The sequence below is a fragment of the Cetorhinus maximus genome, chromosome 14 (genome assembly GCF_964194155.1).
Source record: "Cetorhinus maximus chromosome 14, sCetMax3.hap1.1, whole genome shotgun sequence".
NCBI classification, from domain to species: domain Eukaryota; kingdom Metazoa; phylum Chordata; class Chondrichthyes; order Lamniformes; family Cetorhinidae; genus Cetorhinus; species Cetorhinus maximus.
Genome location: NC_135892.1, coordinates 47,755,543 through 47,774,249, shown reverse-complemented (window position 1 = coordinate 47,774,249; position 18,707 = coordinate 47,755,543). Strand labels below are relative to the sequence as shown.

General features: G+C 41.4%; 1 protein-coding gene across 2 annotated transcripts in view; it reads right to left on the bottom strand.

The window, feature by feature from the left end:
* Positions 1–18,707, bottom strand: part of sft2d1 (SFT2 domain containing 1) — a 62,790-nt gene that overhangs the window by 14,131 nt on the left and 29,952 nt on the right. For both annotated transcript variants that reach the window (XM_078556872.1, XM_078556871.1), the window contains exons 2-3: positions 17,438–17,524; positions 7,094–7,176 (exon numbers count right to left, since the gene is read on the bottom strand). In XM_078556872.1, coding sequence (XP_078412998.1) covers positions 7,094–7,176; positions 17,438–17,524 — 170 coding nt within the window. The remainder of the gene's footprint in view (positions 1–7,093; positions 7,177–17,437; positions 17,525–18,707) is intronic.

Here is an 18,707-nt window from a genome sequence, read left to right as displayed (position 1 = left end):
GCTGTAGGGGTATGGCCAAGGGGGGATTTTAAAATGAAGATAAGAATGTTAAATCGATATATTGGTGGACTGGGAGACAAATGTAGGTCAGTGAAGACAGGGGTGGACGACTGAGTGGGATTTGGTTCAGATTAGGATGTGGATGATCTCAAGTTTATGGAGGGTGTAAAGGCTAGCAGGGAGAGCATTGAAATATCAAATCTGGAAAAAATATACGCATGAATGAAGGGTTCAGACTTCAGATAAGCTGAACAGGGGTGAGGATGGGTGATGTTAGGGAGGTGGAAGTAGGCATGCCAGAGGTGGTGTGAGAAAAGAAACCAATGTAGTTTTTCTGGCTATGACTCCATAGCAAAAAGTGGAATTAGGTGACGTCTATCTCAGCTGGGCAAGGGAGTACAGACGTTGGGAGTGGTCAATCCCGTCAATGACTGCAGAGGAGTCAAAAGGATGAGGATGGGTAGTGCATCACGGTCACAATCACAGGTGTTATTTGTGACCTAGGGCTGTTCCAGGGTTGTGGGCATAGGCAAAAGCCTAACGGGAGAGGTTCAAAGATGGAGTCGTGGAAAAAATGGGCACAGATTTTGGAGGCAACAATATTTTCAATAATTTTTACATGCAATATGTAAGCTTCAAATTTCCAGGGAGCTTGGTTGTTGCTGGCAGTCAAAACTATTTCTTTGAGGAAGTCAAGCAGATTTCCTGTGGATTTTCTTTTCTACATTTCAGCTATATTCTTAACACAGGATAACCTGGCAAAACTCTAAGTGGTTGCTACCTTACCTACAGCTTATTTTCTCATTTAGAATCAACAATCCAATAAGGATTGTAGATGGTGTGGCTCTGAGTTAACATTTCATACTTGAAGGACCAACCTCCATTCAAATCCATGGGTAAAATTTTTAGCTCGGCGGGTGGGTGTGCGCCCAACCCGAACGAGCATAAAATGATGACGTTGGGCATGCGCCTCGACATCATCGCGCACCTGCGCGATATTTCGGTTGGTGGGCGCACGACAGAGTCGCAGCACGCCTGCCAACAATTAAAAGGCCTATTAAGGCCATTAATAAGTTAATTAAAAGAAATTCTTTGCTTCCCATCCAACCTTACGGTTGGCGGGCAGGCGAAAAGGCCAAGCAGCCTTTGCATTTTTTTTGGAAACTTCATCCACGGGCAGGATGAGGTTTCCAAAAGCAAGTAAAAATCAAATAAAAACTTCATTTTTCATTAATAACATGTCTCATGTGGCAGAGTCACATGAGGGGACATGTTTCATAACATTTATAAAATCTTTAATTTTAAAAAAAAATTAGTTCGCCTGCCTCAGGGAGATTATGTAGCCCGCACTCGTGTGCATGCGTGAAGATCGCACTCGCCCGGCTCGCAACCTCCCTCTGCCTGCACAGGGAGTGTTGAGCGCTGCTGCTCGCATTTCACGCTGGGCCAGCATGAAATTGCCTTTCGGGCTTGATCATGGGCGGTTGTTGGCTTCCCCTCCGAGCCCGCATGCCAAGGGCAAAATTCTGCCCCATGTTAGGTAAACTATACAGACCCATACAAAATTCTTATTTTTGGCAACAACAGTGAGATACTTTCCAGCTCCAAAATTCTACAATTATAAACAATAAACAAAGTTAGTACTAGTCTTTACTGGCTATTTGTGCAAAAATCAGCCACATGTTTCAACACCTACAATAGGCTTCTTCAAGTTCAATTATCTGCAGTAAAATGGTGGAAATAAAATTTGCCTCAGTTTTTAAAGGAAACAAATTGCGTAACATTTTCACAATGCAGATTATTATTGGTCAACGTATTGTAATTCACAGCAATATTAAATGAGTCATTTTCCATGAGCTCTATGCTTCAGTGCCAATATTTATTGTCTCTCCTGTTTTTATGATGTAGAAGTGAGTAATTGTTTTGTAACTAAGTACTTGGATTGATGAAAGCAAGTACGCAAAACTGCAACGTAAATTGAACTTTGGTTCACGGTTGCTATTTAGACAGAATCAATCATTTGTTTTTTATTCCACATAGGTATTTTACATGTCAACCTGTTCATTCAGTCTTTGTATATTGCTGTGATATTCATATTGGATGATGCATAATATTTTTGCATGCTACACTGAAAAAATAATCCCCAAAATATTGTCATCACAATGCACAGCACAATACATAATTCCAAAGCAACACAGAAATCCTCATTTGTCTTTTATACCTGACAATTAAGACCAATTTGCCTGGCTTTCAATATATTATAGTTACAGTATGTTGTAGTTTAGTGGCTTCAAAAATACAGACTCATATGCAAAACACAGTGAAATCTGATACTTGGGTAACTTTACCAAGTTACTTACGAAAGTAACATATTGCTTATTGACAGTTATATCCTTGGAAAGAAGGAAAGTGATGGTCACTGCCAACTTGCATGTCAGCCATTAGTTTACAACTAAAGCTTCTTTTAAGAGATCCACCTCACTTGCAGTATTATATCTTTCAAGAAATTAAACCTTTGAGAATTTTAGATATTCAAATAATTAAAGAGGATATGTTTTAATCAATTTTGTTCTTCCTTCTAAACCCCTTAATCAATTCCCAGAAATTCGCACTCTAAGATGAATGACGATTCCTCAACATGTAACACAGGATGAGGAAATGCCCCCCTGAAATAAAGTCACTTTTTTCATTCTATATATCCTTATATTAGACACAATAAACATACTTCCTACTTCCTTTTTCTTTATGCAGATTTGACATTCCTCAGATATTTTCACGTATAGATTAATAGAACAAAAAAATTGCAAATGCTGGAAATCTGAAATAAGATGCTGAAAATTCACAGCAGCTGTCAGCCAGCATCTGAAAAGAGAAACAGGTCAACATTTCAGATGCAGACCTTGTGTCAGAGAATATTGTCTACCCATTTTCTTACCATCTATGTAGCACATATCGCATTGACAAGATGCTCATAGTGTTGGGAGGTGGGATGGGAAGAAGGGAAGGCCCCCTTTAAGATGACGTTTGGTGTCGATGTAGCACTGTGCACATAAACAAACTGGGAGGGCAGTTACTGTTTTGAGTCTCTGCATTGTGCAACTGCACATAGTGACAGCTGTCACAGAAAAAAAATAGGTGATCAATAGGAAAGTCAGCAAAATGAATGATGGGCAGGAAGTAAGTCATAATGACAGACAGTGAGCAGGTCGTAAGGCTGTGAAGAGAACAATTCAGGGGCAGAATTTTCAGCCCCAAGAAGTGGGTGTGTAAGGAAGCGCATGTAAAAACTCATCCTGATGGATGGCATACTATTTGCCAGCACCATCCTGTCCCTGGGCCATTTTCCTGGAGGTGGGATCAGGGGCAGAAGAGCTACCTGCCCACATGCTGCGGGGACCCAATTAAGGTAAGTAAATGGCCAATTAGGTGAGGCAGACTAGAATTTTGCAGTCAGCATGCGGGCCCCTGCAACACTAGGAACTAGGTGAGGTGCCTAGAGGCAGCCTCCCAGAGGCAGATGAGAGGTCAGTGCTCAAGTCTGGCTTTGAGGCCTTCCCCACTTATCCAGTCAAATAGGCCACCGTGTGGTGGGACTCCCCCCTGATGGTGGTAGCTTGGCAGTTGTGACCATTTTTTAATTTAAAAGTTTAAAATGTTGCTGAGACGGCGCCTCAAGATGTAGGCACCTCCCCTCCCCCGTCCCTTTTACCCTATATGGCAAGCTGTAGCTCTTTCCGAGTAGGAGGTCCTCCTATTGGCCCTTCAGCTTCATAAGCCTGTCTGCCATCCTTAATTAGGTGGTGAACATGCGCACTGACCAATTCAGGGAAAATCACTGCCAGATGGTTGTTCCCCACAAAGGTTTCAAACAAAAATCCTGCCCTACATGTCAGAATAAAAGGTAGGAATGACACTAACAGCAAAAGCAGAGAAGTTTCCCTCCCTTCTGTCAGTATAAATGATAAAGCAAATGGTGAAAAACTTGTCATTAATATTGTGATTAAAACTAGCTGAGAAATAAATATCAGAATATGTTCTGTATGATGCAAGTTTAACTTGCAGCAATTGCAATGTCTAGAGTCACTAGTCTCCAATACAATCTCTCCCAGCACTACTACTTCAGCTGGTTTCCTGCAGTTGCAGAAGGAACTTTGGTCAGTGTGTGTGTCTCCATTGTCAGATTTCCAGCATCCTCAAACACATCTGCTGCCAAACCTCTTCGTTCACTTTGAGCTATTTCCTCTGAACTTGCTTTACATCTATTCCTTTGATGTATTAAATTACTAAAAATAAAATTACTGTATATTTCAGCCACACAGACTTTTTATTTCATTATCATTCATTTCACTGTTCAAGTTTAGCATACCAGGAACAGAAACAGTGGGCAATTCAAGTTTTGGACAGGAAAAGCTGTGAGAAAAGGTAAACTGTTTATAGCAAGTCTGCAGCAGTTGTGGCTGTTCACATTTTTTTAAAGAAAGAACTCGCTTATATTTAGCGCCTTTCAGAACCTTGTTGCGTCCCAAGGCACTTTACAACAAATTAATACTTTTGAAGTGTGGTCACTGCTGTAATTCAGAAAAGGCAGTAGCCAATTTGCAGAAACAATAATTAGATAAATGATCAGATCATCTGTTTTAGGTGTTGGCTGAAGGACAAATGTTGGCCGAAGGACAAATGTTGGCCTGGTCACTGGGAGAACATCCCTGCTCTTCTTCAAATGGTGCTGTAGGATCTTTTACATTCAACAGAGAGCAGATGGGTCTACAATTTAACATCTCATTCGAAGGACAGTTCTTCCGAAAATGCAGCACTCTCGGTACTTACGTTCTGAAGTCTCTGACTAGTTTTCAATTCGAAAAACTGTTCTACAGTATAAACAGTGATTTATTGAACGTACAGGTGGTTAAGTCACACAAGCAATATGTTTTCCTGGTGGGAACTGCTTCATGAGAAAGAGGGAGAAGCAAATGCGATGAGCGGTTTGAACAGTGCTCTTGGCTGAATGAGCCCAGTGGATGCATCAAGCTGGTAATGAATTGTGACTTGTCAATAATTATGCTCTATTGCCATCTAGTGTCAGAGATCTAGAATGACTGTTTAAATACAATCAAAGTTCCATACAATCTGTCCATCTGTGTCAATCAATCAGTTGGGTGCTGGGGTTGGTCAGGTCGGGCCGGGGTGAGTGGGGTAGTGTGGGCTAGTCAGGGTGAGTTGCTAGGGACGGGGACTGGGGTCAAGGAGTCAGATGGTGGGTCAGGTCAAGTTGGGAGGGAGGTGTCAGGTGGTTGGGGCTAGTCAGGTCGGGTGCGGGGGGCAGCTGAAGGATTGAATGAGATGAGGCAGCCAAGTTAATTTTGATCTACTTATATTTTAGCGTTGCAAAAGTAAGCAACTATAGAATGAAACAAGCAGATAAGTTTTGTCTTGCAGAATATTATTCTCATCTTGCTCAAATATTGTTGTTAAAGTTATTGAACTATTTTGAAGTGTAAATTTGACACAGACCATTGAACTATTCCTCATGTGCCACTTGTGGAGCAAGTAGCCATATCCTCCCTGAGATAAACAGCATACACTATACCAAAAAATTACAAGGGCTAAAGAATGATAAATTTTACTGATAAGTGTAAGGTAATGCACATTGGCACAAGAAGCAAAACAAGAAAGGAGGTGACCACTGACAAAAGCAGATAAAGAAAAACAAAATGAACTGGATACGGCAAGAAATCAACATGGAAGCACTCATCAACAAACCCAATCATGTACTAGATAAAGCTGGAGGATATTGGACTTCATCTGGACAGTTATTTCCATTCATCCTTTAGAGAACGTGAATGAGGCCTCAATATAGCACTCATTGGCCTGAATCTTCCGTTCAGAGTCGGAACCCTATTTCCGACCTTGAGCAGACAAAAGAATACGGGCTTATCTTCCTCCGATTTTTCAGGGCAGTCTTCTGGTGGGGGATCCTGTTGAACTGATTCAATTGCAGGAATCCCTGGAGAGAGCAGCAGACAGAATCCGGACAGAAACCATGCCCCATTTTTATGACACTAGCTGCCAAATACTGTATAGCGTTTAAATGTCCCAAAGCTTCTTTGAAAAGCTAGCCCTGAGAGAAGGTAAGTGGGTAAGGAGCAGGGTAGGGCAGACGGGTGGGGGATGGGTGGGGATGGGGGGGTGGTGGGTAAGGTGGCAGGCGGGTAGGTGGCGGGGGGCGAATGGGTGGGTAATCAGGTCGGAAAGGTTTGTCGGGTCAGGATCTATTCAGGTCGAGTGGGGAGGGGGAGTAGGCTTGTGTGGGCTAGTCAGGGCGGGTTGATGGGGACACGAGGAGTTAGTTGGTGGGTCAGGTAAAGTCGGGAGAGGGTTGTTAAGTGGTTGGGGCTTGTCAGGTTGGGTATGGAGGTCGGGAAGAGGGAGTTTGGGGGAGGGATGGGGGTCAGTGACTGTGATTGGGAGGTTCAGTTCTGTAGTTACCCAGGTGTTAGACTAGATTTTAATCTGTCTGACATTTCCTGGGTAAATGTCCAGGTAAAGAAGTTGGAACTGTCCAAAGTCTCTGACTCTAACTCAGAGTTGGAGACTTTTTCGGAGGGTCCAGGGGAGTAAGGGAGTTGCCCATTGGAAGTTCAAACTACCTGCGCAATTGCCATGGTATCCTTGCATTGGGGCTTCCAAGGGGTCCCATAACACATCTTCCGGGGTAGGCCCAGTCTCCGACCGTCTGGGCCATTGTAACTTACTACTGTTTAGTATTTAGCAAAAAAGACTAATATTTTAGCAGAACATAGAAGACAAGGAGGAATTGTATTTTTGATAAAAGCTACTTCGTTGGTTTAAAAGGCACTAGTTAATTGAGACTTTTACTTTGAAAACATTTGTCAACAATTTCTATTAGAAGAATAATTGACAAAAATAATTAGGAGATTGAAAGACGACAGAGATTAGTGAAAAACTGAAACATTAAGTCAGAGCAGATCCCTTAAGTCTCGAACAAAAAGCCGGACATAAAGGAGCAAATGTATCTATTATGACTAAAAATTGTTGCTGTTAAGTTGGGAATATATAGTATGAAGTCACTTACCTGGAAAGAGCAGCAATATTTCCTAACGTGTAAAAAACTGCAAATAATTTTATTCCATTGGGAAGCCAGAGCAAAACTGTTCCCTGAAACAATAAAAGAATACAAAGAGTAAATGCTCCAATTTATCATTCAAGCTCCAGCAATGCTTACCCTTGGGGTGTACATGCATGTCACCATCTTCACCATGCACTTCAAAGGACTTTCAATAGCCTTTTGAGAGGAAGAGAAAGGAAAATTCAAAAAAGTGACCTTTACTTTGGTCTTCTTCATCCTTTGCCTTATTTGCCCTTTTACATGCCTGGGGATTGGCTCATTAGCCAACAAGGAAACCATCAAGACATTTGGCTGAAAAAAATAATGGTGTCTGAACGATACATGCTATTTATTATTGATGTGAAAGCAACCTTCCAGCGAAAAAGAGATGTCCTCTGAATTGTGAATCACAACAAGCTGCAAGCTGATTTGTGCTGCTGTCCCAAAAGCTTTGCGAAAATGACATTTCATACTTAACCTCTCCATGATTTTCATGAAGATGCTGCATTTGCACATTAATTGCCCACTAAACTCATCACAAAGTTATCTAGTAACAGATAAGTGCTCTTTTAATAACCTGATAATTGTTAATTGCTGCTAATTAATCTCTCTTGCCCAGAAAGCGAATTATAGCTGTGGAGTCTCATTCCTCCAGGTTATGAATTGTTATAGGGTTTAAAAATGTCATTTTAAAAAAAAAACATTTTTTTCTTACTCTTCCTTCATCTCTTTTCTCTCTTGCTCAACCCAATCTTTCTTTCCCTCTATTCCCAATTCTATGCCTGATTTGTCATTGACTTCACCCATTCAAATTCATTGTCTTTCTCGGTCTTCTTTTTGCTCATTTCTCTATCCTTAAATCTCATTGGTTAATGAGATAGACTGTTGATCCTATTGGTCACCAAGGTTCCTGATGTTCTGTTGCCACCAATACACTATTATCAGCTTGCAACTCCAGCACTTTGTGGGCAAAAATGTTTAACAACTAAGTGGTGCATAAACAAATCGAACTAACAGGGTACAAACTGAAAGATGCCTTCTCCAGCAAACTCTGGCCCACAGCTTCATAGAAGCTTTCATATAGTATGAAGTCATAAGGTAGAAAACGGTTCCTCCAATTGTGTAAGGCCCCAAAGTCATTACTCACAGAGCAATCCTTAATCCACGGAGGAGTGGGGGGCGGGGTTGGAGGGCAGAGCGGGTGATCAGCAATGCAATAGTGATCAAGGATTCAACCATGAATGGAACAGGCAGCCATTTCTGCAGCTGCAGAAGGTACGTTGTCTCTCTGTACCAGGGTCCAACATGTTATTGAGTGACTGCGAAACATTATGAGGCGGGGGGGTGGGGTGGGGAAGGAAGATTGAACAGCTAGAGGTGTCAGTCCATATTAGTGCTGAGGACATGGGTAGAAAAAGGGATGAGGGTCCTGCATGCAGATTTTATGGCGTTAAGCATAAGACGTAGGAGCACAAGTAGGCCATTCGGCCCATCGAGTCTGCTCTGTCATTCAATGAGATCATGACTGATCTGATAATCCTCAGTTCCACTTCCCTGCCTTTTCCCTATAATCCTTGATTCCCTTACTGATTAAAAATCTGTCTATCTCAGCCTTGAATATACTTAATGACCCAGCCTCATCAGCCCTCTGTGTAAAGAATTCCAGAAATTGGCTACCCTCAGAGAAGAAATTCCTCTTCATCTCTGTTTTAAATGGGTGACCCCTTACTCTGAGATCATGCCCTCTGGTCCTAGACTCGCCCACAAGAGGAAACAACCTCTCAGCATCTACCCTGTCAAGCCCCTAAGAATCTTATATGTTTCAATAAGGTCGACTCTCATTCTTATAAACTCCAATGAGTACAGGCCCAACCTACTCAACCTCTCCTCATAAGAAAATCCTTCCAAACCCAGGATCAACCTAGTGAACCTTCTCTGGACTGCCCCCAATGCCTGTATATCTTTCCTTAGATAAGGGGACCAAAATTGTTCACTGTATTCTAGGTGTGGTCTAACTTGTGCCTTATATAGTTTTAGCAAGACTTCCCATTTTTTTTACTCCATTCCCTTTGAAATTAAGGCAAACATTCTATTTGCCTTCCCTATTACCTGTATGTTGAACCTGTATGTTAGCTTTTTGGGATTCATGCACAAGGAGTCCCAAATCCCTCTGTGCTGCAGCCTTTTGCACCACAAACAGGGCAGTCGCAAATGTCTTTCCTGGGACGTTCACTAGCGCTGTGGTAGAGAGCTTAAACTAATTTGGCAGGGACTGGACATGATGACTTGTCAAAAAAAGAGTAAACAAGGTGCACAAAGGATTGGGGTAGACAGACTAAGTAGGAAATAGTACAGTATTAGCTGGGATCAGATTAAGAGAAAATACAAGGTTTAAAATAGGTGTGCAGTGCATGTGTGCAAATTCATGAAACATAGTACATAAAGTTGGTGAGCTGCAGTTGCAAATAGCTACATCAGAATATCATGTTATGGCGATGACAGAGGCCTGGCTCAGAGAAAAAAAAATCAGGATGGGTACTAAAAGTACCCAGATACAAGGTGTTCAGGAAAGATAGGGAAGGAAAGAAAGGAGAAGGGACAGCAGTATTGATTAAGGAGAATGTTACAGTGCTGGAGACAGAGAACGTTCTGGAGGGGTCAAAGACAGAATTGATTTGTTGTTATGGCACAGCAGATGGCAAATACTAAGCTGCTCAGATCCCAGAGGGAAACGTGAAGCAGCTGCCACAACTATTTGCAACTTGTATTTATTTTGAGATGTGGGCTATGAATTCAGTAAAAAAAAAGGACCACCGAGGGTTAGAGGGTTTTTACAAAACTAAATTAAACATTTATTAATAAAAGAAATAATGTTAAGCACATATATCGGTCTACAAATTACTATGATAGCTCCTAGCTCCCCTAATTAGTCTAACACTCAGTTACACCTCCGTTAAGACAACAGTAAAAACATATGGGGCAGAATATTGCCCTTGGTGGGTGGGTGGGCCCCACCGGCTCGGCGGCGGACAGGCAGCCGACCCCTGCCGCCATTTTGAGTGGGTGGGCCAATTAAGGCCTGCCCAGTGGGCTGCCTGACGGGAAGCGCTATGTGCTTCCTGTGCAGGGGGGGTGGAAATCCCCCAACTGTCAAAGTGTGCACTGCTCCCTGCGACAAAGTGACAAAGTGCTGTCTCAGGGAGGTTACTGACAGTCTAAAAAACTTTAAAAATAGAAAAATTAAAAAATTATTAACATGTCACACGAGAAGGGACATGTTAATAAGAAGCACAGAAACTTTATTAAAGTTTTTAAAAACGGACATGAAACCTCATCCCGCCAGTGGATGAGGTTTCATGTTTTTTCAGAAGCCTGCTGGGGCTCCTGGCCTGCCCGCCAGCCTTAAGGTTGGATAAGCAGGTCTTTAATTATCTTAAATTATCCTGTCAATGGCCAATTGAGGTTGGCGGGCGGACAGCTAGTTTCGCTGTCCGCCCGCCTTCCTGAAGATTTAAATGGACCGGGATGACATTGGAGGTTCCTCCCTGAGGCAGCACTTAGCCCCAGGGAGATGGGTGCGTTCTTTCGTGCGTATGCGTAAAAGAGTGCACTCTAGGCCTAGGGAATCCCCCCCGCCCGCACAGGGAGTGCATAGTGCTTCCTGGCGGATGTCATGATGGGCGGGCCTTAACTGGCCCACCCACGTAAAATGGCGGCGCGCCCCCAATTGGGGGTGCCGATCGGAGGCGCGCCCGTTCCTGAACTTCCTCCCCCCGCTGACAGGGGGAAAATTCTGCCCATGACATGTGAAAGAAATCAGATTGATAAAACAATTTAGAACCAGGCTGACTGTAGAAAGCCCAGAGGGGAAAAGGGAAATAAGAGAGAGAGCACGTGAGAAGGTAGTTGACAAAAAAGTGAATCCAAGTCCTCTTTAGCATATAAACGGCAGATGGGTAGTAAAAGGAGGGGTGCGGCCGATTAGGAACCAAAAAGGAGATTTAGGCATACAGGAAGCAGGCTGAAGAACTATATGAGTTCTTTACATCTGTCTTTTCCAAGAAACAACAATACTGTCAAAGTCATAGAGGTTGTTGAGATATTGGATGGGCTAAAAAATTGAAAATGTAATGAACCGTGAGGAGGACAGTGATAGACTTCAAAAGGTTGGGCTAGTGAAATGGGTTGACAAGTGGCAGATGAAATTTAATGCAGCAAGTGTGACATGATACATTTTGGTGGAAAGATCAAGAAGTAATATAAATTAAGGGTACAGTTCTAAAGGGGGTTCAGGGACAGACAGACCCAAGGGCATATGTGCACAAATTGTTGAAAGTTGCACGGCAAGTTGGAAAAACTTTTTCAAAAAGCATTTGGATGCTGGGCTTTATAAATAGAGGGACAGAGTACAAAACAAGGAAGCTATGATGAACTTCTATAAAACATTGGTTCAGCCACAACTGGAATACCATGTTCAATTGTGGGCAACACACTTTAGGAAGGATTTGGAGGGGGTGCAGAAAAGACTTATTAGGATGGGATGAGTGACTTCAGTTATGTAGATATACTGGAAATGCAGTGTACTTGGATTTCCAAAAGGCATTCGAAAAAGGTGCCACATCAAAGGTTACCGCACAAAATAAGAGTTAATGATGTTGAGGGCAACATATTATCACGGATAGAGGATGGTTAGTTAACAGGAAACAGAGTACGGATAAATGGGTCTTTTGCGGGTTGGCAAACTGTTACCAGTGGAGTGCCATAGGGATCTGTGCTGGGCTTCAATTATTTGCAATTTATATCAATGACTTCGAAGGAGGGGCCGAATATATGGTAGCTAGATATGCTGATGACACAAAGATAGGTAAGAAATTAAGTTGTGAAGAGGACATAGAGCCTACAAAGGGATTTAGATTGGTTAAGTGAGTGGGCAAACATTTGGCAGATGGAGTTATAGTGTAGGAAAATGCAAACTTGTCCACTTTGGCACAGAGAATAGAAAAGCAGTACATTATCTAAGTAGGGAGTGATTGCAGAACTCAAGGTACAGAGGGAACTGGGTGTCCTGGTACATGAATCACAAAAAGTTAATATACAGGTACAGCAAGTGATTAGGAAGACAAATGGGATATTAGTGTTTATGCAGGGGGAATGGAATATCAAAGTATGGAAGTGTTGCTACAGCTGTACAGGGCCTAACTGAGACTGCATCTGGAGTACTGTGCAGTTTTTGTTTTCTTACTTAAGAAAGGATATAATTACATTAGAAGCAGTTCAGAGAACGTTCACTTGACTGATTCCTGGGATGATGGGGTTATCTTATGAGGAAAGGTTGAGCAGGTTGGGCCTACACCCATTAGAGTTTAGAAGAAAGAGAGGTGATTTTATTAAAACATAAAAGATCCTGAGGGGACTTGACAGAGTGGATGTTGAGAAGATGTTTTCCCTTGTGGGGAAGCCTAGAACTAAGAGACAGTTTAAAAATTAGGGGTCTCCCATTTAAGACTGAGATGAGGAGATTTTTTTTTCTCTCAGAGGGTTATAGTCTGTGGAATTTTATTCCTTAGAGAGCAGTGGAGGCTGGGTCAATATATTCAAGACTGAGTTGGATAAATTTTTTGATCGAAAAGGGAGTCAAGGGATATGGGAGGAGGGGGAGCAGACAGGAAAATGGAGTTGAGGACACAGTCAGATCAGCCGTGATCTTATTGAATGGTGGATCAGGATCATGGGGCCCAATGGTCTATTCCTAATTCTTCTGTTCTGTGGAGAAGCTGGGGAAGAAGAGGAATTGTAATCAGAATTTTATTTCAGCAAACAATAAATTAGTTTTTTATCCTCTGGCTCACAAGTCAGGGTTGCCATATTATTACTTAGTTGATATTTTAAAGACATTTTTGTGCCTAATTTTCTTCTTATATATTCATGGGATGTGGGTGTTGCCAGCAAGGCCAGCATTTATTGCTCACCCTTTACTGTCCTTGACTGCCACCTTCTTGAATTGCTGCAGTTTGGGCGGTGTCCCACAGTGCTGTTTGGAAGAGTGTCCCAGGATTTTGACCAAAGGAAGAGATGGTTAAAATTTTCCACTCAGTGTCTGGAGATTTTCTTTTTATTTGTGTGCTTCAATTGGGAAGGTTATGAATTGTGGAGCTCTCTTGGAAAGAGTGGCGACCTCCTTCAAGGCATGATGGACAGTTATCATGGCAAAGATCATCTTGTGTTGTTTGGACGAATCCAGTTGCCAAGAAATTAAGGCAGTAGAGTCCTTAGGCGTGGAGGCAAAACTATTTCCTGTGATAAGTGGCAGCAGTTCTAGTTGGCATGTTTCCCCAACAGCATCTGGCAGTACAGTTTTCTGAATTGGTGATGGCCATAAAAGTTTCATGGCCTTTTGTTCTGTGAACCCTGGTAACTGGGTATTTGTGAGTAGTTCCTTCAGTGAAAGTGCCCTTATTCTCCTGCTATTACTGCATAAGGCTGAGGGTTTGCCAATTGGCATTGTAGTACAGTGAAGTACTTTGGAATCATGGAAGATGCAGTATTTAGATAAATAAAACAATTTCTGTTATAACTTAATAACATTTCTCACTTTTTTTCGTCTCAGGTACATATTTATATTTGGTTTACACACTTGTGGTTAGGCATTCAAATGTTACTTGATAATCCAGAAAATTCTGAAATCCAGAAATGCCTTGGTCACAGGCATTCTGGACTAAAGAGGCTACATTATAATTACATCCTCTCAATTTTGCATCTCTGAGCTCTTTAGCCTGTATTGCAGAGAAACTCCTTTATGGCCCAACCAACTCCCTTACTTTCCAAACGGCCATGAGTTTTGCCTTCAACTATTAATCTATTTAAACATTAAAATTCTAGCACCTGTGTAAACATCCTGTTCATTCATGCCAATATAAACTCCTTATAATGGAAATTGCCTATATAGATTTATCATCATGCATTCTCCTCCCCACAATGGAGACACTTCAGCGCCACAACTAGTTAAAGTATAATTACAGCATGACAACTTTACATGGCCAATTTCCATTAATGGAAATATAAAAAGAACTGAATTACTTCTGTGAATCCTGGAGATTGTCTATGTACAATAAGGTGGGAGACTGCAGCTTTTCTACCATATCTAGAAAAATATATAGGCCAGGATTTTCCCGTCGGTGATTTGGGGGCGGGGCTCGCTCGCCGACGGGAAAGTGACGCGGGTGAACCCCCGACGTAATCCCGGTCCCGTTAAATTTTCAGGAAGGTGGGTGGACAGCAAAATCAGCTGTCTGCCCACCAACCTGTCAATGGCCAATTAAGGCCATTGACAGGCTAATTACGATTGTTAAAGACCTGCCCGTCCAACCTTAAGGCTGGCGGGCAGGCCAGGAGCCCCAGCAGGCTTCTGATTATACATGAAATTTCATCCAATGGCGGGATGAGGTTTCATGTCTGTTTTTAAAAAGTTTCATAACGTTTATGTGTTTCTATTTAACATGTCCCATCTCGTGTGACACTGTCGCACGAGGGGGACATGTTAATAATTTTAATATTTTTCTATCTTTGGAGTTTTTTTTACCTGTCAGTAATCTCCCTGAGACGCGCGAAAGAGCGCACTTTGACAGATGGGGGATCCCTCCCCCACCCCGCACAGGAAGCGCATAGCGCTTCCTGTCGGGCAGGCCGCTGGGTGGGCCTTAATTGGCCCGCCCACTCAAAATGGCGGCGGGGTCCTGTTTCGGTGGCGGAGTTCGGCTGTCCGCCCGTCGCCAAGCCGGTGGGGCCCGTCCACCCACCAATGGCAAAATTCTGCCCATAGTCTTTTAATTATATTAAAATAATTTTCTTCCACAGTTTATTACCTCCACCACTGTAGGATCCGTTAACATTGGGATCTAGGGTAAATTGATTTTTTAAAAAAAAGAGCATTGTGTTTTTTTTAAGAATGTTATTCATTGGTTTAGAATGTTGTGGATTGTCTCAGCTGCTGTGGTGCAATTTATCACAGCTGTATGAAATGAGAGCAGAGTTTTCACAGCAGATTGTTGTATGTGGATTGGTCTGAAGCCTCCTCAGTGAGATGGGAATCTCTTAATAAAAAGATATTTTTTCAGCCTTACAGTTACAGAGCATCAACCTGGCAGGGAAAAGCCTCAAGGAAGAGCTGCATAATTGAAATAATGTTGAGTTAACAGTTGGGTGGAGTTATGTGCTTTACTGAGTGCTCTCTTCGCTTGTTTAGGTCTGTTTTGACCCCTGCATGGGAAGTGGGTATCACTGGCAAGGTCAGCATTTGTTGCCCATCCCTAAATGCCCTTGAATTGAGAGGACAGGTAAGAGTCAGTCACATTGTTGTGGGTTTGGAGTCACATGTAGGCCAAACCAGATGACAGATTTCCTTCTCTAAATGACATTAGTGAACTAGATGGGCTTTTAAACGACAATTGATGGTAGTTTCATAGTCACCATTACTGAGACTAGCTTTCAATTCCAGAGTTATTAACTGAATTTAAATTCCAGCAGCTGCCGTGGTGGGACTTGAACCCATGTCCCCAAAGCATTAGCTTGGGCGCTGAATTACTAGTCCAGTGATATTACCACTACGCTACTGTCTTCCCATAATATGGTATCCAGAACAGCACACATGGTCCAAATGTGGTCTTAACTAAGGTTTGATGCAAGTTTAGCGTAACTTCTCTAGTTATCAATTCTATTCCTCTAGAAGTAAACCCTAGTGTTTGATTTACTTTTCTTTGCCCTTATGAACTTACAACACTACTTTTAATGATTTGTGCGATTGTACTCCCAGATCCCTTTACTCCTATATCCTGTATAGGCTTTTATTTTCCAAACATTTCTAACCTCCTTTCTCTTATCAAAATGCAATACTTCATACTTGACTGTGTTAACATTCATTTACTAATTTTATGTCCATTCTGCAAGTTTATAAACGTTCTCTTGTAATTTATTGCAGTCCTCTTCAATATTGACTATATCTCACCTCTATATGGTATCATCCCCAAATTTAGAAATCGTATCTTTGATTCTAAAGCTAATATAAATTGTGGACAGCCACAAGGTGAGGCAGCTTCTACTTAAAATTAACTTGCAGAGTCTCTGGTTAAATTAATACAACAATAGGCACTTTAGGCTGAAATGCATGTCCTGATATGGTTCTTAAATACAGGGAAATCAGGAGGGTGTGTAGGCTCACTGCTTGAACTTTATGCCAGGTATAGGATAACACCAACCATTTTAAAATATCCAGATAGTCCAATGGACATTTCACCTTGTGCAATTCAAGGATGAAAAATGAGTTGCCTGGGAACAGAATTTCAAGTATGCATACAAAAGCCTCTTTATTGTTGAGATCAGTGAAAGGCACAGTTAACTTAAGTCGGCAGCTGCACATCACACCCTAAAGACACTAATCTTAAAGACTGGTCATGTAACAGCATCCATAGATGGAGGGCCAAAAGTTACTTAAAGTAACTCACTGGGACAAGATTATTGCTATATTTCAAAACTTAATCAGCAAGCCACCTGATTTTCACATGGTGAGCAACCTGAGTGCTGCAGACAAGTGCAGTCGTGTATCTTTTCTCTGAATTTGCTCCTATGAAGCACCTTGGGACACTTTCCTATGTTAAAGCCCCATTTAAATGTAACTTAGGCATATTAAATCAGGCAGTCACATAGCTGTCTGCTGTGTAAAAATTCAAAAATCAGACACATTCAAAATGTATCAGGCCACTTGAAATGTTTACAATCGTGTATTCGTTCAAATATTTTATATGCCAGGTGACAGCACGAGGTAAAAAGGGTGTACAATGCATATTATCCATTAGATTAAAAATGCTGACTGATGGTTATAAAACGTGTAGTGGGACATCCCAACTATTTCCTGCAAATGATTCAATTGGTGCCAGCTGCATCCAGTAACCTGCCTGAATCATCCATCACATGTCAGTACAGACAGTAAATGTTGTCAGGCTACTTGTTCAACTGGAGCATCTTAGAAACCAGATGCTGCACTGACCTAATGTCCACACATGCACATCTTCAGCAGGAGTCATTGGATAATTAGAAGCAAGAATTCGGAAGGATATTTTTCAATGATTCTGAGGCCAGTTGTATTGCTAGCTAGAACCTTCATGACTTTTAGAATTCAGGTGCTCACTACATTAACTAGACGAACAAGTGGGGCAGCCCTCACCAGTTGGTTTTAATGCTATGAAGTCTTGACACTGGAATATTCTTAATCTTATTTGAGCACGACTAAAAAAGTAACAGAGTAAAGCTTCAACTTACAAGAATTGAAAAGCAAATTCCAACGGCAAAGCAAATCGCAAACCACTTCACCCTTGTCCCGAAGCTGAGTGACGTTGAATCAAGGACCTTGAAATAAAATCACAAATTTGAGATATAGTTTCTCATTATACACAGAATAAACTAGTATGTAATATCTTAAAAACAAGAGTAATAAATTAGTTTGGGCACTGGAGATATCCAAGAGGTTTAAGCTCGTGAGTTTAAAATATCTGGAGTCAGAACTCCAGAATCCAGTGAGGGCACATGAGGGAAGATTCATCAGAAACCAGCAGGGAACAGGAGAAGTTGATCAAAAATGAAACAACAGCTTTATTCCAATGTTTCTGAAATTATGCTGCATATAAAATGTTAATTGGATTTTTAGAAAAAGAGAGATTAATGTTGAGTTGAGATCCAAAATATAAATTTGAAGGGGCAGGAATATTAACTCAGAAAATGTAAGTCCCACTATTTTTAAAATGGATAAAATCTGAACTGGTTTCCGAAGCACTGCATAGTGCTATTCACAAGCATCTTAGGGTAAAAATACTGAACCTGTGAAAAGCTAGAAACACAAAACCAAAACTAAATTTATTCTGCCTTGTAGTGCTGCTGGAGAAAGTTCTCACTAATAGTGAAATTTGGATAACATACAATTAATCCAATAAAGTACACTGCAAATCAAAAGCACTTCTACTTCAACTATTTTATGAGCTACAAATAAAAAGAAACAAGGTTGAACAGATGACTAAATCCTTACAGGTACTTTAAGCACTTACCACAACCACTCAACAACCAACATTCGTAGTCGCTGCCCCAAGATAAATTGAGGAAAGCATGTTATCTAATTATAATAATTTACAATAGAAGCAATATATTATAGTCAATTCTTTAAAAAGCATATTTATGTAAATGATGAAGTCAGTTAGATTTAGTACACTGAGGAGCATGCACCTACAGGACCTAATGGAAATTATAGATTTAAACAATGAAAGTAAAGGAAGATAAACTTTCCTGACCTTTAACCATATTGGGGCAGCTGGATTAAAAATCAAATTTGATTACTTTTAGCACTGTATTCTATGATAACAAATAACACTGCTACTGAAACCAATTTTTTGAACCTTTTAGACAGATGAATTCCAATGGGGCTAGTTACCCACATAAACCAAATAGAGCAGAGGTTTCCAAACTTTCTTTTGATGAGACCCTTTTTGAAGACAGAGGTCACATTCACAGACTGTTCCCTCCTTTTTTAAACTAAGGAACA